Raw genomic sequence first — 12,079 nt, 5'->3', positions numbered from 1 at the left:
GTTCTTCGGACCGAGACGAGTTTGAATGGGCGACGAACTGGAAATGAGGTTTGTAGAGTAATTCAGCGCGTATGACGCACGCGAGCCGCGATTCTCGCGTTCAGGTTGAGGCGGCTGACATCAGTTTGCCGCATTTAGCGTTAGTGGAATTAATTGCACGACGAACGAACGGAATGCCCGGCAAAAGGTGGAAAGAATACCGGTCGCGCGGTATCGCGTCTTGTCACAATGATGGTAATTCGGGAGGAAATTCTTGTCGTAAATATCCCGGCTCGTAAAACGACGCGATGATGCGAATAAAGACATATACGTGTATATATATCTCGATCTGTGTACAAGGTGCGTGTCCCGCTTCCACGACGTGACATTTTAATAACAGATCCACCGGCCAATTTGAAGTCGACTTTTCCCCGTAGGAAGAATATCGAAGTTGTTATTTGCTCCGTAAAATGTTCCGAATATAATATAAAGTTGCATTCCGCATGCGCAGTGATTATTGTAAATTCGAAAAATGCACAGAAAGAAGTTTCAGGATTTCGAGACGTGTTGCGCCTCTTTGCCTCTTTACGTCTCACATTAACAACATTATCGAGTCGAGTGGTCGCACAGGAGAGGTAATTAACAAGAGTATCAAGTATAGTAGAATGGCTCGGTTAATTGCTGGGTGGAATTTATATAGCAAAGACAAAGATGTTTGTGTATGTACATTAAAATGTAGGTGTCTCTTTATATTTCTTCATTAACTAAATTGGCAGAAAAATGGATGAAAATAGAAGTATAAAGGCATTTTGTGTCTTTAAGAGGAGCGTATTATGCTTCACGTCAGATTTAGATTGAAGAGAAAGATCGCATCTCTTTCTCACTTTCTGAGTTACTATAAAGCTAGCAGGTAAGTAGACACACGTGACGTCAGAATCCTTTCTAAATCTCTTACGTCATAATAGAATCGAGGATGATCTCGCACATCACGATCATTGCTCTTAGTTAGTTTCCGCTCTCCTCTTTTACGAACCATTTAAAAATTCTTGAGATATTACAATGTCGTATAAAAGTAACATATCTTCCAACTTGAGTCACTATTCAACATAATTAGAATATCATGAAGAGAAATTCGAATTGAAACTCCGTCCGCTTATAATTTGCCAAGTTTATTCTCCGCGAAGTACGTTGCCATTTTCTTCAATCCATTAAGCTAAAGTGGAATCGAAAGCTCGATTAGACTTATTATGTATCAGGTGTGTTAGACATTTATAGCTATTTAAAATCGCTGCTACATCCAAGCTCGTTTGTAGCGTTCCGATTTCACCGAACGCTGAAATGTATAATTTATGCTGAGGAAACAATGCGCGATATATTCGGATGAATATCGTCGCGCGTGCAATAAATACATGGACGACGGCGCACCTTTCGGCATGCGTCTTAGAGAGATTCCAGTTTTTCCCGTCTCTCGTAATGTTTCCATCCTTCCTTTTCTCGAGCGCGGAATGCATATTCAAATTCGCGAGGACGGCTTTACGATCGCGCGAACGAGAGCCGCGATCGAGAGTCGCTCGGGTAAGGCAGCCTCTCGCGCCTCTCCTCGTCTCTCATTTCGTGGTCACAGTGTTATCGAAGGTCGCGATTTCTCGCTCGAAATGTCACCGTGAGCGCTCAAAGTCCGACAGGATCGTGAAAAATCTCCATTATTACGAAATCGGCCGGCGATTGCCGATAATTCGCGCGTTATCGCGCGACGATGGCATACATTTCGACGGTGATAATTCTTTTCGGTTAAACCGTATCGTTGCAATTCTCGCAATTAATGACGCATATAAAAAAAAAATCCCCTGATTTATTATTCCATCTGTCGATCTTCGTTTCTTTCCTCGCGCTATTTTCGGAATCGCGATAAACGAGCAACGTTGAATTTTAACAGCGCGTTGAATTCTTAAAGATTGCAACAGACGCATCATCTCTATCGACCTCGTTAAACGATATATTTTTTTACGCGTATAAGAGAGAGAGACCAAACACAAGCGTCTTTTTGAAAGATTAGCTTGCACGAAACAAAGAAACTCGGCGGAATGTCAGGTGCCGCCGTGTAATCGCAAACAGATTACGGTGTTTGAACGGAACGAGACGGTCTCTCGAAAATTACGAGGCCGTCCCGTTGACTGCGCGGTCCGTGACTCCAGCGGAATCCCGCGTTTTGCGCGCGGAAGGGGAGAATGTTGCAGCTGCACCGGCGATTAGTCGAACGCGTGACGTCAATGGCGCTTGTCTTTGCGAAAGGCTCGCCGAGAGGGAGGAAATCCAAGGAGAACCATAAGGTTCTTCTCCATGTGAGCGCCATTCCCGAGCGTTCGCCGCGCAATTTTTTTGGCCAGGGAGACCGATTAATTTCGCTGAAATTTCTTCTCCGCTTCTCGCGATGACATTTCATTTCATTTCGTAATACATATGTATAAAATAGAGATAAAAGAGAGTGAGAATATTGTGTCTGTTTAGTTTGCTTATCATGCGACAAGGGTTCCCACAGTTTCCCACAAGTTTCAGGTTTAAATGTCTCAATGTTAATAAATGCCGTGCTACGTTTGCACGCTGATTTCTTTCGCTTAATCGCGGTGTCGCTCGCGAGCCTCGTGATTCCGCGAGGTAAACCCAAGGAAGGTTCTCTCTTGAGAGGCGTTCTTAGATTCCATCAGTGTATAGATAAACATTCTCTTTCTCCTCGGAACCTTTCGCGAGGCCTCGAGAGAACGAGAGAAAAAGAGAGAGAAAGAGAGAGAAAGAGAGAGAGAGAGAAAGAATGAGCAGTGAGTGCGCTCTTGCCGAGCTCGCTCGCGTATCTCTTTGGTACTCCTATCTCGCGTGCTCGTGTGCGCGTGCACATATTCGTTCACGTATATGCGAGCGCTGTTGGCGTGTGCGATCAAAGTGGCAGAGGTATTGTGTCTCTACGTTGTCTGAGAGCCCCCGCGCCCGCGCGCGTACCTGTGTCCGTTGGGCATAATCGTTTATTTCGCGTCGACCTTTGCGGGGCACTACGTCAAAATGTCAGATGCGACCCCGCCTGAGCGCAGGGGAGATGCACTGGGAACGTTGTAATGGGCTTACAAAGCGTAACAAACTGATGCGAGGTCAAACACACGACGGGCAATAAACACACGTAGAGATAAATGGGCCCTTAAGGTGCACCACACCGGGGCCCGCCGGCGGGAGAGAGAGTGTTTCGTCTCTCGACTCGGCGTATCTCGAGCGTTTTGTTTGCCGGGGCGCGAGATGAGCGCCGAGACGATCCGAGGGCACGATACCAAAGCCCGTTTTCAGGATATCAACGCTTTCGTTCTCGCGTAAACGAGCAAACGACCATGTTTCTTTCAGAGATAGGAATAGTAGAACGGAATAAAAATGCACAAATTGCGCTAATTAAATAACAACGCTGCGGCAAAAATTCTGACTTGATATTAATAAAAATTGTATGCAAACTAGATGCTTTCAGTCATTATCTTGTTTCTAGTAATGCGGTTTAATTTTTAATTTTAATGTCAAAATAATAGAATATAAATTTTATAAATTATAATTACATTTTACGTTGTTCCTCTTTAAAGTATTTAAATATGCATCTCTTCGCTTGCTTTACAGCAACTTGGAACTCGCTACGTGAAGGTGAATGCACGTCCTTTTAGTTCAGTCATACATGTGATTAATAATGAGAAATTTTTATAAAAATAGCCTGAAAGCTTATAAATACTTATAGCCTCGAATGTAGCAGTCATAAATAAATATAATTAGCATGATTTGAAATCATTATTTGTTTCAAATTTTCATTCACGCATTATATGATTGATATGCTTGCAATTTTAAAATAGATCGAATATAAATAAATATTGCAGTTATTATGTTAAATATTTGAAACAAAGAGTAATTTAATTGTGTAAGTTGCATATATGCGTGACTGTTCCATTTGAGAAAGTTTTGAATGACTATTTTTATGAAAACTTATTTTGACGGAATGGTTGAATCGAAAGGAACCATCTTTATGTAGTGAGTTTTTATTTTAAGCAAGTGAAAAATTGCATATTTTAAGCAGAAAAAAAACAAGTAAAATATAATTTATAAAACTTATAATTTTTTTCTGACATTGAGACCAACATTTTAATTGATTTTCTAATTGTATTATATTTTTATCACGTATTAAAAATGTATTTCGATATTAGCAGACAATCTTTTCGCAGCGATAAATTTTTAAGTTTTTTTCCCTAATTTATGTAATTAAAAAGATACTCCGCTTCATGCTCTTTTATCTTCAATATTTATAGAGTTTACTATATTTTTTATAACATTTTCGTTGCAATAAGTAAATTTAAATATAATTTTCATTTTCTTTTTCCTTAATCTCTCCTTGGTTTCGGGACAGTCGTTCATCCCAAGCAGCAGGAGGATCGCCTTAAGCGACTCGCGGGGCGTAACAAACTGACGCGGGGTCAAACGCAAGACGGGCAATAAACACGCTGAAAGATAAACGGGCGATCGCGCGGGTCCATCCGGGATGCTCGGAGAAAGTGTTTCGTCCGGTGCGGTTCCGCGGCGGTTTTCGCTTTCGCGCGCGAATCGATATGAAGAATCTCTCGTATCGTTCGGACTACAAAGGGTGGGGTCCAGTTTATTGCCTCTTGTACATATGCGTTGTTTTATTACACGCGACCGCGTTTTATATTGTACTTTACGATCCAGAACAGTTCGGATTCGCCCCGCGCTCGTTACCTCTTTGTTGTCCCGTGGGAATTATATCCGTTATAAATGATACACTCGTGAAAAATCTGACGTTATTTGCCATTATCCCGTCATTTCTATAGAAATCGATTTCCACGATAATAATCGTGATATGCAATTTTATGAGTAAATATATACATATATGTATGATTAATATGTTCCATAACATGGTTACAATGTAATATGATTGAATAAGATTTCATGGAACACAGATCTCCGGCGTTTCCTTCTCCCGCGTCTTTCTTCCTCGCGCTCGCGCTTGTACAACGTTATCGCGGGCCGGTTCGTCCATTATGTACGCGTTCGCAATCACCGGCCCACTACCACAAAACCACAATCGCGCTCTAATTGCTAGCATTAGCCGCTTATAGTCGAAGCCGAGTTGCTCACGGATCGATCAGCCTTGGCCGCGACGAGAAACACGCGACGGCGCTTTCTCTTCTCTACATTTTTTGCAATCTAATCGCTCGCGAACGAAATGTGTATAAACAATATATATGATCTTGAATTCCATCTTTTTTTCTCAGATGCCGCAAACGGTGCCCACCGCGGCCGGCTACTCGCCGTCGTTCGACTACAGCACTTTTCAGTTCGATCTGTCCCTCTTGCCGGAGGATTACAGCCCGGTCGGCGATCAGCTCGGTCTGAAGAGTTCGCAGATCAAGCAGGAGGCGTGTTCGCCGCGTCCGGGATCTCCCACGATCTACCAGAGCCCGCCGTATCAGAACGGTGACCTGTCGTTGTCGCCCAACTATTCGCACGAGGGATCTTCGCCGGGATACCCGACGAGCCCGTATTACGTACCTAGGAGCCCCCAAAGCGCCCAGTTTTATCCCATCAGCCCGGAACCGTCGGCCAAGCAACCGGTCAAGAGGGAAAAGAGCCTCGATCTCTTGGCCATCCTTCAAGAATCTAGGTAGATCACGTTCCTCGAAACTCTTGTTGATCGCGATCTATTTTATGGTCACGTCATTTTACTGCTATAAAAAAGTTACAATACGTCTTTCAATTTTTTGGGTTGATTTTATATAATTCATATTTGCATATGTTTCGTGTTAAATATAAGTGTCTTGAGTTTGTAACATGATATCGACAAAAAATTTCATATTAGATGATTGAAAATTACATGATGACGTTTAGCATCGTGGCAGCGTTTTTTATCTTAACTGCCGTTATTTGTCATCTCCAGTTTTCGTCGCAATCTTATAACGGCGGCGAATCGCGCATTTTCGCATGATTACAGACTCTTAGCCGAGAGTCTGGGCTACCGCGAGGACTCGACCGATTGCACGGTGCCTTGCACTCCACCCCGTAGCGAGGAGGATATCTATAATAGCCTGGACGCGGATTTTCTGCCGAAGAAGGAGGACACTGGCGTGCAGGCTCATCCGTTGCTCAAGGAGATTCTCTTCAAGGAAGAACCGCGTTCTGTTTCCAGCAACGGCTCATCTTCGTCCTCTTCCTCCTCCTCCTCTTCCTCCACTTCGTCCTCGCCCAGCCCTTCGTGCGAGTTCGAGAGCAACGGATCGGCGTTGCGCGAACTTCTCTTCAAGGGCGTCACTCGCAAGGAGAACCTAGGGGAGATGCCCGACAAGCTGAGCCAGCTCAAGGTGGAACGATCGCAGGAGGAGCTAGCGAATCCGCTGCAAAAAGAGGAACAACTTTTCAAGGACGGTCAGAAGAGCGATCATCAGCTGCTGCGTGAGGTGCTGAGGGATACCAGCTTCCAGAGGAAGTACAATCTGAGACCCGTCGATCTCGGCGGTGTCGGCACCGGCTACGTCGAGGACATGGAGGCTGGTGAGTGCGTGGGCGACCTCGCTCGCGAACAGCTCGAGCCGGTCCTCAGTCTGGCCATCCAACAATTGCAGAAGGACTTCGACAATACTTGCGTAGCCCTCGGCATTCATCCAGGTGAGTCGGTTACTCTTGTCAAAGTTTTGTTGGAATTTTCATAAAACGATTTTTCATATCGTACTTATATTTTTATGATCGAATGATTTGATTTAATTTTTTTCTACTAAAAAATACAAAGAAAGTGTTTTGAAAAACGAGTATTAGAGTCATTGTAGATTCATGTAAATTAATTTATCAAAATTTAATTAAAAATTATGAATAATGGAATAAAAAATTAAACTTACAATATATAAAAAGAAAGAGAGAGAGAGAATATAAAACTATATATTTCATGATTATAGATACTGTCTCGTTGAAAAGTAAAATGCGTAACCTTGTGCGTATCTTTGTAAACACGCTATTTCTACGATAGTTGCAATGACCATGGACGGATGCAATTACGTACGCATTCAATTACGCACGCATTCAATTACGCACGCATTAATTATTATCAACTTTACAATAATTATGTAAGATTTTTTAAAGAGTTTTTTAAGATTATATCATTTGATTTCTTTCATCAAAATCGCTTTATGTAACTTGCTGTGCAAAATTATATCGATTATATCGGTTGGTAAAAAAATCAAGTCAAGCACTATTTTTAATTCATCTCTAAAGTTTTTTAATTTTATTATAGAGCTAAAAATTTCATTAATTTCTCATATATACTTTTACCTGTTTATATAAATTCCCTCTTCGTAATCAGATACCGAAGAGATTTATCTCGTATAACGTAATGATATATGAATGACACGCTATGATCGAGACATCAGAAATTCCGAGGCGTATATCGATTTTCTCGACTTTGCTCTATTAGATGTCGTTACCTTGCCGCGAGCATAGTTTCGACGTCGTCGTCGTCTTCGTCGTCGTCGTCGTCGTCGTCGTATATGCGACTAGTATTTAGTTCATCTATTAGTTTCAAACCATGATGTCACGCTCGAAATAAGTTACGAAGTGCCGTGAAAGCCGAGTCACGAAATTACTCGCATCATGAAGATACACGTCATCGACGCAATTATGCTTTGCAAAAAACTTTGTTTCGAATACACTTGTACCTTGTTGATACTTAATCAATTTAGAGAAAAAAAATAATTTATTCCGAGAAAGTACATAAATGTTTGAACAAGCAAACATTCTCAGTGATTTAATTTGATCATTCGTTCTCCAAATTTAAATTTATCGGAGTATTACGTTTTTTTCCACGACAATCGCGCGCAGAATAATGTCCGATTTCTGACTTTTAATTGTAGAACCGAGACGCTGGAGTGCAGCAGACGTGGCGGCCTGGGTGCAATGGGCCAGACGACAATTGCAATTGCCGCTGGTGCCGTTGGAGAGTTTTAACGTGGATGGCGCGACGCTAGCTGCCCTCACCGAGGAGGAATTTTGCCAGAGAGCTCCCCAGGTGAGCGCGAATATGTTTATTATATTCTTTCTAGAATAGAAACATAATGAAAGAAATACAGATACAATGTGTTCTACACATAGATAATTATAATAAAAATAATTATATAAAATATATTTTCACTCTTCAGAATATTGTGCGATTATCTTTTCTTTGAGAAATTTTTTCATAATTTTTCCATCTCCGTTCATATCTCGTAATTAATTGTATTTCTACATAAAATTCTACTTAATATAAAACTTAATTAAGAATGAAAAATAAAAGAGTTTTTTCTTTATCTTTGTTAAATTTCTTAAAATATTTTAATAATTTAAAAATATTTTAAAAATATAATAAATTATAAATATAAATAAAATATTTTAATCATCAATATTACGCAAATATTTGCATCAAACTTCAATCTTCGGACAAAAATATTATCTTATAAATTTCATATTAATATCTTGTTCCCTAATTCTCTTGTGTTTCTTTATAATATATCTTATATTTTATTTCTTCGATTTTTATTTTATCACACATTTCACGTTAATTACATCCTTATAATTTTGACGCATATCTTTATGCAATGCCTGCATCTGCGTTTGTAATTATCTCAGCTGGGATCTTACATTTTTAAGAAATTAATTATTCACAATGATTTTTGAAATGCCTCCTATTATGTGCCAGGAATGCTTTAACGATAGTAAAATATTGCTTAAAATTGCACGCAACATTTTCGTGTAAAATTTAGTTTTGTTAGTTTAAAACATATAATTGATAATGTTGGAATCGATAGAGAGAGAGAGAGAGAGAGAGAGAGAGAGAGAGAAATAATAGCGAAAATATATATCTGTCATTCCTTATCTGCCTCGTGTCAACACGGCTGCATTTTTCGTAAAATTTATCTCTCGTCGTGATAATTTACAATACATTTTGCATTTATCACTTTAATTGCCGTATGTATAAAAATTCATTTCGTTCATAATATCTATTTTAGATAATAAGTTCATTGTCTCAATATAATTTTCATAAATAATTAAATAATTAAATATTTAAAATAATAAGAAAAAATTTTAGAAAGATAGAAAATATATAAAGAGAATCAATATTTATATTACTTAATCAGAAATATATAAAGAGAATCAACATTTATATTACTTAATCAGTTAATCGCGAGTAAGTATCAATGTTTATCGAACTATAAAACACGATATAACAACGAAAGGAGATGAAAAAGTTAAAAATATTCATCTGGAATTATTGCGATTAAGTTCAAGATTTTTGGCAACCAGGAAAATTGGATTCGTTATGAGTCAGTCAGTTATTAACTTTATCCTTTATTACTGTAACACGCAATTTGCGATTGGGTCGCATAGTGAGTACGTTCGTGTTCGTTCGATGAAGAAATAAAACGATAAAGAGAGGGACTTGAGAAACGCTCGTCGAGGTCCGGTGAAAGTGAGTTTCCTGGTAATCGACGTGCGTTTACGCGCTCCTTCCGTGTAATCCATACCTGAGACATAAATAAAAAGAAGGTACCTACACTACAAGCAGATTTCGACATGTAACGGGATCGGAATTCCCGCGCGAATCATCGGACTCGTGAGAGTTGCATCAGTTTGCGTCAGAGATAGAGTTTCAGGGAGAGAGGCCCTTAAAGATTTTGTCCAAGATTTTGCAAGGCGTTTCTCTTTATTTAACGGATTCTGTTACGAAACTGGCACTCATTCATCAGTAATAAATCTTAATGAGATTGGCGATAATGAAACTGATACGAGCGATGCGGGCACTAATTCATATCATTATATACACAAATATCACACCTTATCTTATGCGTTAAACAAGATGTAGTCTTGCGTTACTATGTTGAATGAATCTATAATAGAGATAAGATTAAATTGAAAAAATTAAAATTTTTGAATAATTAATAAATTAATTTATTTTTTAAACTTTAATATATTTTATTTATAAATTATATAGAAAATTTTGGTTTAAATATTTGCATAAATAAAATTTTATTAATAATAAAATTGTACATTTTTGGTTACATATATGTACATAAAGTTTAAATTTTTTAAGTTAAAAAATGTGTTAAAACTTGAATTATTCATTATTAAATAATAAAAAGAATAATAATGTAATATAATATTATGAAAAAAATAAATACAATACATATACAAAAAGAGTAAAAATAAATTTATTAATAATAAAGAAATTATAATTATTGTATCTTTTATATCTTTTATGTCATATTAAGTAAATCTAAGAGACAAGTATATGTTCCATGGTCGCGTGACTTTTGTACCATAAAAATAATTATTGCTAATTTGTTAAGAGAATTCGTCCATTACACACTTATTCCTGCAAACTACATCTAATTTAAAAATTTAACGTGACTTGAGTGTAACGTATAAAATAATGTATAATAGTTACTTTTACACAAGACACGTTTTAATGACATGATTATTTGGTGAACAAAAGCATGAAATTGCCTCGCGAATATATCGTTATTCGTGAGAGAACTAAGAGAATAAAAAGGAACACAACGACTTCTCTACTGCCTCTCTCGATACTTGCGTATAAGGCTATTATACATTGTCGTTTATTAAGTAACAAGTTTTCCATCGGCATTGAACGTACTAAAAACCGGTTGCTGTCAATGTTGATTATACGCACTGCTAATTATAACCCTAAACTTGACAAAGTCAAGATAAAACTGAAGAGAAGTGAACTTGACATTGTATTACAATGTGAAATATCATTTTAATAAATTAACTTTCCCTGAAAAAATTATATACTAGTTTTTTAAAATTGCAATATTTTTCTTTCGCATTATTTATTTTACGATTATAATGACATAAGAAAAGAGAAATATGTTTTTGTTCTTGATCACATAAAAATTAATTAAATCTTCTAATCGCTTCTTTTTCTCCTTCTAAACTTGAGAAAGAAATAGAAAAGCCGAATCACTTAAACAAGGAGTCCATAACATTTTCGACGCCCTAAATTTTGGACTGCTATTTTCAAATCGTAAACGGTGTAAGAATTTTGAAAAATCTTGCGACGCGCGTCTCGTTATTCGAAATTGCAAACGTGAGGACCGTAACGTAAATTAATAGCGAGTAGAGTAGCCGTGTATGGCGAACGGAAAAGTAGCCATGCATAATGGATTCTGCTTTGCGTCTAGTAATTGGATAATCGCGCTACGAAGTATCGCGGTAATTCTCTAGCGTATAGCGTGGAATCATGGTCAGGCTTATGGTCACGTTCTATCTACGATCTCGCAAGTTCTTTCCTCGTTTCTTCCAGCTTCACGTCGATGCGATTGAATTTTCTTTGCAGATTTCATTCACGCGCGGTTTATAAATATGTGCGTGTGTACTTTATCTCTAGCGAAAGAATTCGTTTGATTAAAATTAGATCTCACAAATTTGTAGAGAGGGGGATATTGTATATTCTTACATTTAATTTATCTGGTTAATCATTTGGATGTTTTTGAAATTTTTCAAGCACATTTTGCTGCCAATAAAATTATTGTAATGAAACAAAATTTACATATTTAGAGGGTGGGAAAAAATTCCAATACTCATAAATATCATGGAAATTATAAAAAGTTATAAAAAGTTTTCTATCAAAAATGTAGAGTAAATGATGTAAGAATTGGACATTCCAACAGTTTTACTTTCCACAAAGTTGTCAAGGTCGCACAAAGAGAAATGATTTAAATGAGAATTCTGATTCATTATACATATATATATAAACTTTTGAATTATTAATTATAAATCTGTTGCGAAAGAAAAGTAAAATATTGAAAAAGCGAAAGGACAGAAAATTAGATTGCATTTAGATTGTTTATCGTATAGAGAGAGAACTGACGAACGGAACGAGTCCTGGCGCACTCGCTTCTCGAGGAAATAATTAACGGCATTCTTTGCGGTTTGGCATCGCATTTTAATGACGGTAATTATCGATATGCGAGAACTTGTTTCTCGGAACGTCGCGAGTGTAATTGTATATCGCCGGATGAATCTTGGATCGAAT

At 37.9% G+C, this 12,079-nt stretch overlaps 1 protein-coding gene across 2 annotated transcripts in view; it reads left to right on the top strand.

The window, feature by feature from the left end:
* Ets98b (DNA-binding protein Ets98B) overlaps positions 1-12,079 on the top strand; it is a 47,220-nt gene that overhangs the window by 29,422 nt on the left and 5,719 nt on the right. For both annotated transcript variants that reach the window (XM_083094513.1, XM_083094512.1), the window contains 3 exons: positions 5,283-5,671; positions 5,999-6,669; positions 7,905-8,059. In XM_083094513.1, the coding sequence (XP_082950639.1) occupies positions 5,283-5,671; positions 5,999-6,669; positions 7,905-8,059 (1,215 nt within the window). The remainder of the gene's footprint in view (positions 1-5,282; positions 5,672-5,998; positions 6,670-7,904; positions 8,060-12,079) is intronic.

Source organism: Camponotus vicinus, unplaced genomic scaffold (genome assembly GCF_025532165.1).
Source record: "Camponotus vicinus isolate PSW18456_S1 unplaced genomic scaffold, iyCamVici1.0 SCAF_3, whole genome shotgun sequence".
Lineage (NCBI taxonomy): Eukaryota > Metazoa > Arthropoda > Insecta > Hymenoptera > Formicidae > Camponotus > Camponotus vicinus.
The sequence above is the reverse complement of the archived record's forward strand: the minus strand, read 5'-3'. Positions and strand labels throughout refer to the sequence as shown.